The following is a 17936-nucleotide window of genomic DNA, read 5'->3' as shown; positions in this document are numbered from 1 at the left end:
TTTGGGGATTTATTGAAGAACATCCCACTGGTTGGGGAAATTCCTGCCCTCAGCTGACTGGAGATGAAGAGATTGCAACACATGCTTGTTCTACTTCCCCACACAGCCCTCAGCTTCTGTTCTAGCCCCTTCTCCTCCCACCTCCTCAAATTAGGAGAGTGTTGGAAGCCTTCCCACATCTCTTCTGTGCACAGAAACAAGCTCGAGCAGCAGCATTTCACACATTTTATTGAGCAGGCAACCCCTGGGCCAGCTTCCCCTGCAGCACACCAGCATGAGGATGCCCAGTCTTACGTGCTGGGGGAAATCCTGCCACGCATCTGTTGTTTCAAGGTATCTCTGTGCATAAATTTAGCAACTGCTTGCACTTCTACCCTGCCTTTCACAGCGCATGCAGTGCTGAGCTCAGAATTACATACCCATGCATCAGGGAGAAAACAACCATCTTTATATTAATTAAACCTTTTAAAGAAATTAAGTTACTTGCAATAAAATTTAGTTTCAGAAGAAATAAACCTACCTGAAATCCAAGCAAGGTTTCACAGCGTAGACTAAAACATAACACAACTCTGTACACAAAGTGACACACTCTCCCCCAGCTCGCTCCCAAGGGGAGGAAGAACGAGCGCTCAGCAGGAAAACAGCGTTTAGCCAGGTAACAACGCTTAAATGTTAATTTAAACATCAAACTCTCTTTAGTCGATCTAAACAAACCTCAACTTGTAACAATCAAGTCGAATCAGTTGTTATAAATAAAATTGTAGACAAGGAAGTTAGGGGTTTGGCAGTACTTCATTGCAAACAGCTTGCCGTCTGGCGTCGGGTCGGAAAAGGCGATTTCATGGGTGCTCAGGTAGCAGCCGTACATGAAGGTGCTCCTGAAAGAGAGCGCAGAGCTATCGGTGCGCTGCAAGCAGCCAGCTGCTAAAACCCACGGCAGGGGTGTTTTCCCCCAGCCCTCCTCAGCAGGGAGCCAGTATTTCTTCTGGCACTTTGCTTTCAAACCAGAGGAGATAGATACATACAGTGAGCAGATACGACACGAAGAAGAGAGGTGCTACTACAGGCTCTTGGACTACCAAGCTCCCCCTCAAGACAAGGGGAAGTTTTTAAGTATTCCTCCCAGTTTGGTCCAAGCTTTTCAAGCTAAGAATTTCCTGTCTGGAAAAATTCAAGTGTTTGGACCCATCAACATGTCCAGTAAAAAAAAAAAATAATTAAACCCCCCCCCTATTTTTTCTCCAACAAGCACAGTTTCTCTTGGAAAAACACTAGCTCTGTGTTCCAGTTATACCCAGCACTTCACAGCTTGGCCCACGCTCATGTCAAATTTTAAATAAAAAGATTACTTAAATATTCGATGTACATATCTATCCACTTGATAGCCCTCCACTGTGAAGCTGGGATTTCAGACTTGCTTAATGATACAAATTTTTCCCTTTCCGTAAGTTCCTTCTACACACTTTTTGCTGCAATCATCGTTTTTCCCCCCGGCTGGGATCCCGGCTCCCCACCGCTCCCTACCTGACCACGTCCACCATGCGACGGGCGATGCCTGCCCTGCGCCTCGGGCCGAACACCCAGATCCTGCTGACGCCGCAGACGGCGAGCTCCGGCTCCGTGGAGCAGCGCCAGGCCCGGTGGTGCTGCAGGGCGTCCCGGCCGGGCGACGGCACCGCTTCTGGCTCAGACAGCACCCGGAAAGCCTGCGGGGATGAGCAGAGGCATCAAACTGCTCCCTCCTGGCGGGACGCAGAGCCACCGCCCTTCCCGTGCTCCCAGCCTTGCCTTCCACTCTCTCCCAAGGCAGACCTCTGCACCGACCAGCACCCAAACCGGGGCCAGACGGAAGCTCACTGCGGTATCAGCCGTGCAAACTCAGCTGACTCCCGCCAGCAACATCTCACCCTGACAAAAGCACAAGCTTTTCTTTAATTTCTTTTTTTTTCATTTGTTTTTGTTTATTAGGACTTATTTAGTCCTCCCCTTCTTGTGCTAAGCCAGGATTTCCAATACACAGGCTTACACAACCAACCCCAGTTACTAGCCTGTAATTTCACCCCCTCCCCATACGATTAACACCCACCTGCTTGATTGATTCGGCCACTAAGCACCCAACAATCATCTTCTCGTTGGACACAAACAAGTATATTTTAGTCTTGGCTGGGCAGCTCAAAGAAACTTGCTTAAATCCCAATTCATTATCTACAATTTCTCGCACATCTTCTGCCTGAGGAAACAAAACGGGAGAGAGGCATGTTAGGAACAAACGCGCGTTCTTCGGTAAGAAAGCCATCAGAAAGGGGACTCATTCCCCCAAAAAAGCCTGTGCTTACACAAGACCAGGCTCTAACTGTGTAGAGAGCATTAAAGAACAGGCTCTCACGGATGTCTTCAATCCCTCTCCGCCTCTCACAGAGTGCACCTGCCTCTCACCCCAGTCCTTGGGACGGAAAGGAGCAGGTTATGTTGGTCACGTAGGAGCAAGAGCTTCAGCGCAGGGAGCAGGGTTAGGATGTGTCAGGGTGGGTGTCCACAGCAAACCAGATCGCTGCCACAACCCCATCCAGCTCTCCTGTTCACCCCGTGCGCTGGCAAGCGATGTATGATCAACGCTGAGGGAGTTCCGGGAGCTGAGCCAGCAGAAAGCTAATCTACACCATAAAAACCCCCAAAATAAACAAACACGTACCTTCTTGACGGCATATTTTGGGTCATTTGGAAGAATCAATACAATTTTCCCATCCCAGAACTCTGCCACAACCCGTTCTTTCTTCCAACCCTGCCACAGAGGGGGAGAAAAAAAAACCCAAACAAACAACAAGTTAGTGGTCTAGCAAGAGAGAGGAAGTGATTCAGTGAGGACTCTGGCAGATGAAGTGGTAATCTGAGCCGTTTCAGCTTTCAGGAATCAAGTCAAGTCACATTCATCAACTGATGAAGGCTGACAGTTGCTGGAACTGCTTAACTTACACTTTAACCTCCCCTCTGGATGACAAAACATTTCATAGAATCAGAGAACGGTTTGGGTGGGAAGGGGCCGTCAGAGGCCATCTAGTCCCACCCCTGCAGTGAGCAGGGACATCTTCACCCAGAACAGGTTGCTCAGAGCCCCGTCCAGCCTGACCTGGGCTGTTTCCAGGGATGGGGCATCCACCACCTCTCTGGGCAACCTGGGACAGGGCTTCACCTCCCTCGTTGCCAAAAATTTCTTCCTTAGATCTGGTCTAAATCTCCCCTCTTTTAGTTTAAAACCGTCACCCCTTGTCCTGTCACTGCAGGCCCTGCTGAACAGTCTGTCCCCATCTTTCTCCTCAGCCCCTCCAAGCCCTGGCAGCTGCACTAAGGTCTCCCCGGAGCCTTCTCTGCTCCAGGCTGAGCCCCCCCAGCTCTCCCAGCCTGTCCTCCCAGCAGAGCTGTTCCAGCCCTCGGAGCATCGCTGGGGCCTCCTCTGGCCCCGCTCCAGCAGGTCCATGTCTCTCCTGTGCCCAGGGCTCCAGAGCTGGACGCAGCCCTGCAGGGGGGTCTCCCCAGAGCGGGGCAGAGGGGCAGAATCCCCTCCCTCGCCCTGCTGGCCACGCGGCTTTGGGGGCAGCCCAGGACACGAGTGGCTTCTGGGCTGCGAGCGCACGTTGCTGGCTCCTGTCCAGCTTTTCACCCACCGGGACCCCCAAGTGCTTCTCCATGGGGCTGCTCTCCATCCCTTCACCCCCAGCCTGTGCTGGTACCGGGGGCTGCCCCGACCCAGGTGCAGGACCCTGCACTTGGCCTTGTTGACCCTCATGAGGTTCACACAGGCCCATTCCTCAAGCCTGTCCAGGTCCCTCTGGATGGCATCGCGTCTCTCAGGCATGTTGACCGCACCACATCTGCCTGCACTTGTCTTCACTTTGTACCTGGATATCACGCACCACTTCCCCCCAATCTTCTTCAGCTGAGCCGTGAGCGCAGCCATCGCCTTACCACATATCTGAGTCCCTCAAGGAATCTCTCGTGGTGCTGGATGTGTTGGGCTTCATCCTCCGGGCTAGCGGCCGTGTAGATCATGCCACACGATTTGCAAACTATAGCACCAAAATGCTTCTGACCAGCATCCTAGTGAGAAACAGAGCCAGCTAAGCACTCCGAAGCTGTTCAAAACCACATTCAGTTCAAGGAATGAGGTTGAGAATTGGTTCTAGTAAGAAGCATCAAAGATTCAGGTATTTGTTTTCATTTGAATTCGTGAAGAGGAGGATGAGCTTTTGCTTATTTGCCGAATATTTAGAACTACACAATGAATGCATTATTTGGAATGAGCCTTGAAATAGAACAGCAACATCCTCCGGGAGGAAGCAATGTAAAAGAGCATCACAAATAACCAAAAGAAAACTCTTATAGTCTTTTTATCAGTTATCTAAAAACAAGCTCATTTTTATCTCTGTCAGTCCACAGCGAGGGGAATAAAAGGCACTGAACACCAGCTGCGCGAGCAAACAGCAGATCGATCTTTAAGTAGCGAGGTGAAGCGATGCCTAGTTTGTTAAGGACTCGTCTTATTTCCCTGCACTGGCTGCTTTCCCCTCCCCACGTCCCAGTTTGGGCTTCCCCCCGTCACAGCACCCACAGTCTGTCCCCTCTCCCTCATGGGCCCAGCGGTGAGGTGCAGGCGGGGTTGGAGCTCGTGGCTCGCCGGCCAGCCCTGTTCAGGGTAGCGATGGCTGCTGAGCAGGCGCTGCTGCTTTCCTCTCAGCGCAGGCACTCCTCCGGGTTTCTCCCTTCCACAGAGACCAGTTTTCAAAACACTCAAAAATTTTTATCTGTGAGCTCTCAAATTTGACAGATATCACCCAAACCTCTCTCAAAGGATGCTAGAAAGGGGAGATCAGCAGAGGAGAATGATCACATACGCTCTGTTCCCTCAGGAAACAGGCTTGAAAACGTCTGCATGTCACCAAGTGAGAACAAATGGTTTACTAAAAAATTACTCATCGCCGAGGGCGTATTTTCTGGAAAGGCATACGCGGGATGGCGACACGCGAGCCTCAGCAACACCGTTCTGGCCTCCTGCTGCTCCAGAACCAGAACTCCGCACTGAAGGACAACAGCAGGAAGGCGGACGCGGAGCTACCGAAGAGGGACCCGCTGGTCGAGGGAGCGAGCTCTCGGGCGCACATCCCCGCCTCCCGTGCTGCCCTGGCTGACGTTCGCCGCTGCGGTTGCAGTGCTGTGCTGACTCGGCTCGCGCAGCGGGCCAGGAAGCCGTGGGAAAGGAAAATTATCCAGCCAAACTCACTCCTATAGCATCCATACAGGCTTGGCCGAGTTTCTTTTTGGGTTGTTTTTTAAATGTTATGTTCCATAAATCTCTTTTGAATTCTAAGATGTAATAAAGCGTTAGTCCCAGGGAAACCATAACGAAGTATTTCCCAGCTACTACCCCGTTCTCCTCTAGCGCTAAATACGTTAATCACTGCCCTGTTATGCTCGTTACAGCCTGGCTGGTTTGAGATTTACACGTGAGGAAGTCTTATCGGTTAGCCTGAAGACACATTTCTTGTTTCCTCCCCACCAAATCACCCCGAGGACCCAGCGCGCCCCGAGGGGAACCTTACAATGATCATCTGATCTCTGGAGCGCTTGCAGAGCTCTTTCGCTTTCTTGCTTCTCTGGGAGGTGTGAGATGTTTTTGCTGGTGGGCTGGACCCGAACGGAGAAGTCAGTTCATCCAGCGTAGCCTGAGGCCTGAAAAATCATTTCGGAGAGATAAAAATTAGTCGCTGCAGACAAAAGTTAACATTACATGTCGGGTACCAGGGCAGGGTACTGACTCTCATTACAGACAATAAGAACACCCCAAACTAAACCAGATACAGCAAAGCTTCTCGACAGCTCCGGTGCCAGCTCCTCTGGAGGAGGGAGGGAAGGAGGGGGGCTCTAGGAAGAGCCACAGATGCACCAGAAGTTAAATAACTCCTGATTAAACACCTCTCCCACTTTCACAGCCATCCTATTTCCTGGATATTGGAAATTCAGCAGCTCCTTGAACAGTCAAAGGGATACACAACAAACTGAGCCACAGAGACCAGGGTCTGTGAAGGATGGAAACTGCAGGTGAAGAAATAGGTGCCCAAGTCCAGCAGCTCCCTCCTCAAACCGCTGATGATGTGTGACTAAACGTGCAAAATGCTCCTGCGCAGGCTCCGGGTTTTCGGCAGTAAGCTGCTCAGCTCTGGCAATCTTGCACCCGAGTCTAACCGGGATCCAAAAAACCCAAAGTCTCCCCTAAACAGTCCCAGAGACACGCTTCTAACTCGTTTCATTTGTGCCTAACATTACACCTACGATCACACACCTAAAACATGTCTACCCTTCAATGGGTTGAGGAGCCCGGTGGGTTCAGGAGGTCTCCACGATCGAAGGGCTCGGGGAGATGAACGCCGGGAGACGTGGCTATGGATCCCTGGGAACGGCAGCACGTGCCTCGCTGCGTGACCACGCTGCAACCCACAGCCCCCCCAGCTCGTCCTCCCAGCAGAGCTGTTCCAGCCCTCGGAGCATCGCTGGGGCCTCCTCTGGCCCCGCTCCAGCAGGTCCGTGTCTCTCCTGTGCCGAGGGCTCCAGAGCTGGATGCAGCACTGCAGGGGGGTCTCCCCAGAGCGGGGCAGAGGGGCAGAATCCCCTCCCTCGCCCTGCTGGCCACGCGGCTTTGGGGGCAGCCCAGAGAAGCAGAGTATTATCAAAAAGATATGTATTTTTATCCTTATCAGTTGAGGCTGGTGTGGAAACTACACCTTCAGACATCAGTAGCTATGAACAACTGAACTCCAACAACCTAGGACACATTCCATCTAGGTTTTGACCACAGTGTACAAGAACTCGTGACAAGGTTTTGGCCGAGAGTCACCGTGGCTTGGTCTCAAGCCCACACTCCATCTACCCCTGGGGTTCCACAACCGCTTCCCCGCACAGTCGCTGCTTCGCCACCCCAAGTCCCAGCCCCTCACGCCAACACCACCTGTAGACCAGAGGATCAGCAGGTTTCGGGAAAAGCCCTCGGCGCTGGGGCTAAGCTCTCCTCTGCCGTCTAGCAGGGACAGCTTCCCAAAGAGGGGAGAAGGCTGAAGCAAAGCCAAGGGGAATTCTTCATCTTCAAATCCAGACATGGAGGCTTTATGTGAATTTTTAAGCTGACAAGGTGGGCTTCAGCTACTTTGTGAGGGGTGTTAAATAATTGCACAGCTTTTCCAACCTGCCTTTAGACTTCCGTAGGTAAAGCGGCATTTCTGAAGCAGTCTTAAAGTGGGAAATTGTAACTATTGTGCAGTGAACCTTAACATGGAACCGATTTAGAGATACACCAAACAATTTTATAGATTTGGATACTAAGGAAAATTTCCAAAGCAGAGACTTCATGTAGGAAAAGCTTGTGCTCATCAGCTTCCCAAGAGACAATTGCAAATCCAGGACTGATTTTCAGTTAATCACAAACACCAGGATTTCCACACATTCCAGGGTTCCACTGACACCACGGAAGGTATTTGAAAAGCCACATGAGGAAGCAAAGCAAATATTGCAATCAGATCTCTCTTTCAACACTTCTGCGGCCGAGGACTACAGTAGCGCGACAAGTTTTGGAAGGTTTGTTTTGGCTCTTTTAGGAGCAACTTTAAGTGGGGGTTTTTATGTTCACAATAAACTCGGCTCAGAATGCTTTTTATTGTTAACAAAACGTATCAAGAAGTTGATTCAATGTGGGAGAGGGATGAGTAGCTCTGGTTCTTGTGTGGAAAAACAAGTCATCTTCCACTAGAGGTCTACAAGTAGGACAGCAAACTAACTGAATAAGTAAACTCATCAGAAGCACAGGCATCAGGTAGTACAATTACAGCTTACGAGTCCCAGTGCTTGCAAGCGATTTATCAAGATCACGCTTGTTACAGAATCGAAAAGCAAACTTCACGTGCTCGTGCTTCATTTCCACCACACCGAACATCAAACATCGCCCAGCAGAATTATGAAATACCCACTCAGGCGAGCATGGGAAAGTGGAAGAGAAGCAGCTGCTTCCCTTAACCCTTTTCATCCATTTTTATTACAACTTCTGCCTTGTCTTCGGCACCTAGATGAAATCTTCCGAGCACGCTGCTACCCAGCGCTGCTGTACTAAAATTTCTCAGGTTAAAACCAAACAAAAGTGCAATACAAAAGGCACACGAGCAGCGCCCAGTTACCGATCCTGGCACTTGAGGTGATTTCTGTAGAGCACACAGGTACCTCTCGGAGCGCTATGGGTGAAGATTCAGTGGATGTCAGCCACGGCACTGTAGTGCTTATAAAAGCGTATCGCAGGAGGAGCTACTACAGAGAAGCAATGAACCTGATGGCAGAGAGAGGTCGGTTTGACGCTAACTTTGAAGAACACGGGTATTCTACAACGCCAGCGCAAGGCAGGTAAGCAAGCCTTCTGAAACCTTTAGCTCTGTACAGCTTTAGAAAGCCAGTGCCCTCCCCAAAAGTGAGTCATTTCAACAGTTTAAAAATTAATACTGGAAGCTTAACTAGTAAAGGAGGTCGAGTGTGACAGAGACAGATGCTGCCAGTTCCTCCAAGAGCCACAGACTGGGCTGAGCAGAGTTGCTGACCTGCCCCGTTCCAGCGTTACTCAACGAGGGACCCACAGTTCAACGTAAAGCCGAATTTCCACGCGCTGTAGCCGACGTACACAAACTTAGCTCAAAAGGTTGCTTCAAGCCTGGCAAGAACACCCACGCCAGAGGCGTCGCTGCCACACCGACCAGCGATGTAGGCGGGCTGAACTCGCGGCCATACATTACGTTTGCTGCCCACGGCGCAGACTGAAAGGTATATAAAGCCGGACCGTCGTTTAGACTCCAGCGAGGGACGGCAATGCCTCCCTGCTTGTGGTATGGCCAGCAACCTCACGCTGTGCCGCTGCACTTGCCAAACAGAGTAAAGACAACTCGTTTCGACACCTCTGGTGCCAACTCAAGTTCGTAGTTAAGCGCGGTCGAGGGTCTCGCACTGATGGGAGGTGCAGATCCCTGATGAGCGGCCAGTGCATGAAGAGTGGAAGCTACTGACACTCCAGATACAGAGATACAGAACACCCAGAAGTAGTATAAATAAATAAAAACCCCTCTATAGGGCCCAAACACCACCGAGGCTGCGCCATTCTTAGTGATGAATACATCCTGAAACAGTCCCCCTCGTTCTCCTGAGTTTATCACTAGCAACAGCCAAGAGAAAACGATTATTTCCTTTTTAGTTAAAAAAAAAAAAAAAAATCAGCTCAATAATATGTACAAATTCACAAGTAAAATGTACTAGAGAGAGCAAGCAAATGTGTATTTCCTTATTCACCCACTAGTGTTTCCCTAAACCAACACAACTTTCATCTTTCATCTTCCCTTTAAAAGAAAAAAAAAAAAAAGAAAAAAAGTCAACCCAATAAAGACCCCAGACTCCCAAACCTTACAAGGATTGGGAGAAAGCTAGGCTGTTGTTTTTAGAACTAGTATAATTTTTTAAAAGAACAATGATTCTGCAGATATGACACTTCTCTGATCATGTTTGGAGGGAGTTAGCAAAGATGAACATACCTTTTCTTGCTGGCTGGGGGTGCACCGAATATGGGGTAGACAACAGCATTTGAAGGAGATGCTGGAAAAGATGAGTGAAGTTACTGTGGTGTAGAATCGTTTTTCGTTGCAGAACACGTTGACACATGGAAACAGAAATTCAAACACCAACAAGACTTTGACACGCAGCAGTAAAATTGAACCCTATAGACAGGAGCTTGTACGAGTGCTGGGAAGGCGCTGATGCTGCAGGATATCAAAGTTATGTCCATCAGTGGTATCCTGCCAAAATTACCTTCAATCCACTTCAGTGACATTGATCCAGGCTATCTGGTGCTTTCCCTTCTCACATTGGAATCATGAAGAATTATACCAAGCAGAAATTTCTGCTGCAGTAGTTTAGTGTTCCCTTGGCTGCTAATTAAGAGCGTTAACCAAGCAGAGGTCTCTCCATTTTCCATTATTTTGGCTAAGGCAGCCTGAACCTATAGCTTCTTCATCCTAGAGAAGCTGGGAAATGACAGGCTCAGCACGAGGTTACAGCACACAGGCTGCAAGTTTTAGGATAACTTCGCAAAGACTTTGGTAAGTAAAAACCAGGCAAATTAGTTAGGAATATATTTTCCCCATAACTCTCAAAAGGTTTAGGTACTAGACTGCTTTATGCTCTCATATTTTGACTGCATTCACAAACAGGCAGAGACTTCTTCGGAATTGCAGAAACAAAGTACATAAGCAGAAAAATGGCCCTAACAGCCTCCAGAAAACATACCATGAAGATGAACTAGTTGTTTCTAGGAAACAGGACGCAATAAAAAGGTCTCATGTTAATATCAGCAGTGGAAAAGATCACGAGGAGCCACGAAGACGACACTAACAAACAGTAAAAAAGCTCACGGCTTCCTAGAAATGCAGGATCTTAGAGGGCCAAGGCAGGCAAATAATGTCAGGCAATCTTTGGGAATGCGATGGCAACAGCTTTATAAAGAGGTGGAAAACACAGTGAGAGGAGCCTCTGTACGGCGCTGGGGGCGGCAGGAAGAGAAGGGGATGGCAGCACGGAGCGTGCCGCTCCTCAGAGCCAGAGGAGGGGGCATCGCAGGGACAGGGTGGCCTTCGAGAAAACAGGCTTCACTCCGTTCCAAAAGCGGGTAAATAAGTTCCGATGTGTGAAGCAAGACTAAAGGGAGGGGGACTGGGAGCTCAGGAGTGCTGGCAATTTCTTCAAGAAACAGATTAAGACCAGATGCGCCAGGAAGAAATGGAGTAAGAGACAAAGACGGCTAAATCAGGACTTTTTCATCCACTGGAGACTCAAGGAATCACAATGGGAATAGAAACCAGGGGAAAGCAGGGCAGCAACGTGAAGGAGTGAAAGCAGAAATGCCAAATTGCAAAATAAGCTCTACCTGGGAAGGCCACAGTACCAGGAAAGCATCCGCTAACAGCAAGGGGAAAACCCGGAGGTTTCTGCTACCAAAAGAGGAGGAAACACTAAAACCAGATGATGAACGTTGACAAAACATTTAGTGCCTTTTTATTTCGGTCATCAATAAAAGAATTAGTTGTGACGAGAGCGTTAGCACGATTAAGACACAAAGGAGACGTGAACTTCCACAGCTGGGGCAAGATGTAAAGAGAACTCTCAGATAAATCAGACCTTTCAGACTAGCAAGGATTGAATTAACCCAGGGCTGCTGAGGCTAGAATAGCAAACGCTGCCTGTTTTTAAAAGGGAAAAATGGAGAAACCAGGAAATTGGGATAAAATAACATGACCTCAACTTCTGCAAACATACTGGCACATGTTAGTGCATACTTGGAAGATGACAGCAGGTAGAGGCCAACACATTTTTTTGCCTTAATAAAAAGAGAATATGTTACTTAAATATTATTTTATTATCACTTGTTATTCCCAACAGGAAAAATAATACATGTCTTGAGATTAATATATAACATCTGAAAACTCCTTGTGTTAGTAGGGAAGTATGGTCTCTGTAAACCAGCCATAAGAAAAGGAGCAAAGTTGACTGGGGGGGCAATCATATTCAAATAATTATTGTTAGTAATTCACTGCCAAAACAAAAAGTATAGAGTGGAGTTTCCTCGGTGACCATCAGGAATAAACAATAATATATGCTTATGACTTTGTAGATAATAGCTAGCACACAGAGCGTTTAAGAGCTTAATTTTAAAAGCATTCTTACACTGAAAATGGGCAGAAACAAATAGATTGAAATAAGGATACGGGGAACCACTACACTTAACAAGAAGCCAGGGCAAAATAAGAGATAGGGATCAACCCTCTGGGCAGCAGCTGCGTGTAAAACACTTGGGTTATCGTCTACCTCAAACCAAAGGCATCTCACAAACACAGAGTTTCCTATGGAAATGTATGTGTTCAACTGTGTGGGAAATACATGAATTACTCCCTTCCAGCTAATTAGTGCTCACGAGGCTCAGGTGGAGATCTGTTTGGGAATACCCACACGGGGAAGGACATGGCTCAGTCTGGAGAAAACAAATAAATGAAAGAGTCAGATGCCTAAAAACCCCGATTTCAAAAAGCAAGCTGCAAGAATCAGGCTAACAGTCCAGGGAGAAAAGAATGGGGGGAAATGTAGTAATAGGTTTCAAATACAGCTATTTCCCAATTCTTATGGGGCATTGGCTATGTAATAAAGCAAAGGGAAGGATAGGCTAGACATTGGCATAAAAAACAAATTTACATACTGCTTAACACTAAAACAGATAACAGATTCATCAGGGAGACAGCAGAGTCTCCATCATTACCGTCCAGCTTATTTAAACACTAAATTAATGGACAACATGGGAATTCAGCAGCGTTGATCCTGCTGGGGAAAAGCAGGTAACCAAAGGAATTTTCAAAGTCTCTTCTACCTCATTTTCCTACAGCAACAAAAGTCATAGACCAAGATATGGATAATCCAACTTACCTTGCTCGTTCGCCTTACATGGAGACTGGCTTGAAGGAATAATGCAATCATCTAACTCACAGGTGGCAGAACCAATTTCATCAGCTTCCTATAAATTAAGAGAATTTTTTTAGGGCACAAAGAAAACTCTCTGGTTGATTAAGTTCTCAGCCAGCAGCTACAGACTCACATATAGCTCGAGTGACCTTGACAACGAGCATTAATTGTCATTACGAAGCCTAGTGTAAACACCAAGTTGCTGACAAACAATTACATTCTTTGATTCTCAACGCCTTAACACCTAGTTATGCCCCTGCCTTTGTTTTGGTGCAGGCTGTGGGTTGGTTTTTTTCTTTCGTTTTTAGATAAATCTCAGCTGTGGAGGTTTGTATCATATCTTCACCTTAGCACTTCTTGGCCTCTGCTTCCTTCTCTGCCTACAGCTGTGCATCCCAACAGCTTTTGGAAATGAAAGTTTGCCAGACTGATTTTTGCCTTGAACTCTGCTCTCCTGGGGTATGGCAGTGTATTATTTCCCATCTCATCAGCAACCCTAGACAGTCACCAGGTAAAGCAACCGGCCGTAGCAGAATCTGAGACTAGATCAAGGGCAAACCTGGTCTGTGTTCAGTTTGCAGTACCGAAGTGATGAAGTTCCCTTTTCAAACACTCCATGCTTCTGGTTTATGTCTGAGAAATAGCTTGCCAACACAAAAAACTGCCATCACAGCAGAATCAAATGCTTTCAAGTTTGTTTGGGTTTTTTTTTTTTTACTGCACGTGCGAGATTAGATTGCACAAGCTAACATTTGTGTTTTATTAACGCTGCATTGTAAAAACATATTGACAATCAAGTCAGGAACGTGAGAGAGATACTAAAACACTGCAGGTGAACAAAGGAGGCAATAAACTGTCCTTTATTGAACCGACACGGGAATATAAAACACATTAGCCTTATAAAAACAGCTTCCCATCTTGTTCACTGCTTCCCTTCAATGCCCAGTACAAAATACCACAGTAGTATTCCACTGGCTTTTCCTACTTGCCTACATTTTAGATGCCAGAATGCAACAGCAAAATACGACATTAAGCGTAATGAAATAGTTTGCGAACCTGTTCCAAATTTGTATTTTACCGCTACGCTCGTTGCGTTGCCGCCCTTACCTTTCACAGCTTTAGAAAGCAAAATCCACACCCCAAGCTAAACAATTCCCTGGCAAATCATAAAATTAAAAGCGAGCTCTGGCAAGCATTAACTGCTTGGCAATAAGCAAGACTCATTGCAAAGTTTAACAATTCCAGCACCGCTAAACATATTTGCACAAGAATCAAATGTATGTTTAAAAAACCCCAACAAAACCAACCCAAAACAACACTTTTCTATCACCAGGAGTATTCACTGCTAAGGTAGCAACAGATAAAAATTGCTTATACCTCTTCAGTGATACACAAAGAGGTTCCAGTTCTTAAACACAGGCCAGCTCAGAAAACTCATTGTTGGTTTCTTAAAGCATTAGAAACCGGGGCTTAGTCTTGCTTCCTTGGAGGGGGAGCTGCAGAACTAGCACACGTCCTTCCCGCTGAGGAAATAATCGCTAACAAGAGAACCCCAGACCAGAGCAAAGCCTGCTAGCACTGCCTGGACTGCAGCACAGGCTGTACCAGCAAGCAACACCTTCTGACCCAGGAGGAATCGCTAAATAAAGACGCTCTGTCCAGTTATTTCACTGGCGGAGAAGCGCGTGGCTGGGGAAATTCACGAAAGGCTTCAAGCAGCAGAACTTTTGGGAAGCGCCTCCTTCCTCCAGCTTTGAGCAGGTAACGTTTTCAGAGACATATTCTCCGGGGAGAACGCCCAGGGTGCAGGCTCATGACCTCCCACAAAACTCAGCAAGGTCAGACTTGGCATTTGTTACATTCATTAGAACAGTAGGAGGAAAAAAAAAGGGGGGGGACACATTAAAAACTGCTTTTTCAGCTTTGCTGTTTATCATGGGAAAAAAACCCTGTTTTTTACAAAAACATGATGCAGAAAGCTTTCCTTTCAGCCATCATAAATTGACTATTTCACCACAACTGAGCGCTAGCAACAGACAGCGATGCTGACGAGAACTTCCTGAAAGTTTACCGCAGCTTTACGCCTTCATAAGGCAGGAATAAACCTGTGAAAGTTTTCCTAGGCAAAATCCACTAAAATATCTTAAATAAAGCAGCCTACGTCCTAATATATCTACATAAAAGAGCGAGGTGGGTGTGAGTCACCTGAATGCCTCCGCGGGTCCTGATGCCAGCTCTACTTACCACGTTCCCCGCATCGCCGCCTCCCGCAGTGGCAGACGTGGAAGTACAAAACGGACCAGAGGCGCGTCCGCTTTTCTGCGAAGAGGCTTTTGCTTCACCTGCCGAATCTCCCTCTTGATTTGCAGAGCTTGTGAAGTCTTCCCTGTTTTCATTTTCCTTCTTCTGAGGCACAGAAATGCTTCTCAATACACCACCCGCCTCAAGAATTTGGTTTCTATCCGCCGAGTTAGACTTTGTAGTTGTCGGTGGTCTGGCCTGATCGTTTTCTTGCAGAGATCTGGGGAGATCCTGGAGAGACTTGGTGTCTACAACGGTTTTTTTAGAGTGTGATTTCTTCCTGGCAGAAAAGAATGCAGCCCCCAGCTGGAGTTTCAGGGCTGGTTTAACTGTCATGCTTAGGACTCTGAAGGGTGAATCCATCTTCTTTTTAATTAGGCAATTCACGTTCTCTTTCTCCACGCTGGGTTTTCCCGCTGGTATCTCTCCCTTGGCCTTCTTAAGCATTTTGGGGACCGTTTTGCCGTGCTTGGAGTTGGTTGTGTGCTTGGTTGGCTTCGAGCTTGTATTCCTGCTCAAGTTCATGTTCGTCTTCTCAGTCCTGCTGGCAGCTGGGAGGTTTTCAGCCCCGTTCCTCTCACCCCAAGAGTGGTTCTCGTTCAGTCGTTTCCTCTCAAGGGGAGTAAGGTATTGCTTTTCCTTGCTATAAAAAGATACCACAGGCACAAGGGGCTTGTACGAGGAAGCGGTCTTTGGGGATAATTTCCCGGGGGACTCCCTCTGTGCAGCTGCGGGAACGCTGGCTGCCTGAAGGGATGAGATATCCAGCGTCCTCGACAGCGCCAGCTTCCCCAGGACGGCCTCATTTTCTTTCATCTCATCGCTGGAGCTTGATGACCATTTTATTTGAGAAGCAAACCAATTATTTCTCGATTTCTTGAGTGGAGACAGACCTTCAGCAATGCCTATCATCCTTTTTTTCACAGGAGTCTCAAAGGCTGAGGATGAACTGTAAAAATAATCGCAGAGCAAAACATCACATATATCATTGGAAGCTTTTTGATTATTGTTTTACTTAAATACCACTTAACTGTCACTCAGCCTAGTTGTCTCTACTGGTATATGCCCTGTAACAAATACAAATATCAAATACCAAAACATAATATACAAATAGCAAAAGGCCTAAGACTCTCCACAAATATATTTATTTTTTTTAAATAGCAAATCTGTTTTCTGGCCTGAACTTGTTAAAGCACCTGGGAACAAGAGTCATTCTACTTTCTGGAATGCTGCTGACAGGATCAGCGCTATTCATAAGTGAGGAGAAAAAAAAAAAAAAATGTTTGATTCGTTTCAGACCAACTCTGTCAACTCAGGTTTGCGCCTCTGAAAAAGCTCGTGCACCCCACACCGCGCGTAAGGCTGATAAAACTGGGGGGGGATCTCACAATATTTTACACCGGTTTCTGAAAGGCACCCCTCGAAATCTCACTCTGACAGCTATTTCCGAATCTCAAACCTCATCAGTCAATCACCAACAGCTTCTGAACCTACTGCCCAGGAGGTAACACACCGCTCTGAAGGACACGCTCGGCCGTTCCTGGCTGTGAGACACTCGGCGCCCGATGCAGCGAGGCGTTGCCTCGGCGAGTATTTACACTTTATCTCGGGAATTTGTCTTTCCAATTCAGCAATCAAACTTCACTCTTGGTCTCTCCCCACCCTGAAATATTTTTGGAGGGGATGAACAGGAACAAGCATGAGAAAAATCTGTTCAGCTGGTAGAGTTACAAAAGAACGAGAAACATTCTATTCTTTTGGATTTAAAGCTCAGCTTGTTCCTGGCCAGTGGCTTCTCCTCCACTAGACTGGAGCGGGGGAGAAGAAAAAAATCTATATTTTTAGGGGTATACATAACAAAGGAACTATTTTTCTATTCACACTAGAAGATTATTCAGACAATTCGTGCAGACCTCAGTATTTCTGTACTGCATATCAAAGACTTTCCAAAGGGGAAAGACTGAGGCTTTACCACAAAGAAATGCAAACATCAGGGAGTTTATTTCTTAAGTTTCTAAACAATCAGTTTTTAGGTTTCTACTGGGTTTGTGACTTACTCAGGGCCAGGTCTGTGTGCGAATGTCACATGCAGGGGTATGCATTTGACAGAGGTGACTGCCAAAACAAGGTACCTTGTTTTAATAAAAGAAAAAAAAACAATGCCGAAATGCAAACTAATGCAACCTGCTAATGTGGGCCTGCAAAGTGTCAGCTCAGGGTAATGGCTCTTTCTCATTTCTAATTCTGTGCTATGCTACAGATTGAGGATCATTTTTAGCTTGTTTCCCTACATATCAGATGAAATTTCTCAAGATGCTCAGTACAATATAAAATGTTTTAAGTCTCTGATTAATAAACATGGGGTGATGCTACCTGTGTCTCAGATCCACCTTAATATTTTGTCCGCTTTACATCAAAAGCTCTCAAGGATTTTAAACGACTGTTTTATTCTATGTGCAGCAATTAAGGTGCTTTTATTAGAAAACCAAAAATACGAAAAGCTAACATACCCATCGATATCGGTAGAACTACGGCTCCTTTTCTGCGGGGTAACAGCTGCCATGTCTTCACCACAGTGCCTACAAGAACACATTTTTAATAGCTTGAAATAGATTTCCAGTAAAAAAAAAAACCCCAACACAAAGAAAACTTAGTAAAGAAGGGAGGGGAGGTAGGGGACTGGGAGGAAAACACTGAAGGGCGGCAGTTCAGGCATGACAGAGGCTAGAACAACACAGGGCTGTGTTTCAACTGAGCATAAGCCATAAAACGAGTGCAGACAGAAAGGATCTTCCAGGCCAAGTCCAATTCCACCAACATGGACAAATGCATCCCAAAGTTCCCGTTCTAAAACGGAGTCAGGTAATTCAGAAATGAGGTTTACTTTCTGTCTCTCACGTTCCTCTCGCAAAGCTCATTCCAGACCTCGCTAACGTGGTTCCTCAGGAACCTGCTTGCTCCTGCCTATATTCCCGGTCAGTTTATTCCCATGAGGATCTCCCCTTGGCATTTACCTTCCAGCCGAGACAGCTCTTTACCCAACAGACTCTGAGAGCTTCTCT

General features: G+C 47.0%; 1 protein-coding gene across 1 annotated transcript; it reads right to left on the bottom strand.

Moving 5' to 3' along the window:
- Positions 1–739: 739 nt before the first annotated feature.
- ESCO2 (establishment of sister chromatid cohesion N-acetyltransferase 2) lies at positions 740–17440 on the bottom strand (the record flags this gene model as incomplete). The annotated part of the gene is made up of 10 exons (XM_081997080.1): positions 17385–17440; positions 14818–15823; positions 12538–12625; positions 9603–9663; positions 5595–5724; positions 3964–4095; positions 2693–2782; positions 2087–2230; positions 1525–1706; positions 740–878 (listed from the first exon to the last, which is right to left on the bottom strand). The coding sequence occupies exons 1-10, from the start codon at positions 17435–17437 to the stop codon at positions 740–742; spliced, it is 2025 nt and encodes a 674-aa protein (XP_081853206.1). The 5' UTR covers positions 17438–17440.
- Positions 17441–17936: the final 496 nt, after the last annotated feature.

Source organism: Phaethon aethereus (genome assembly GCF_964289735.1).
Source record: "Phaethon aethereus genome assembly, chromosome: 3".
NCBI classification, from domain to species: Eukaryota; Metazoa; Chordata; class Aves; order Phaethontiformes; family Phaethontidae; genus Phaethon; species Phaethon aethereus.
The sequence above is the reverse complement of the archived record's forward strand: the minus strand, read 5'-3'. Positions and strand labels throughout refer to the sequence as shown.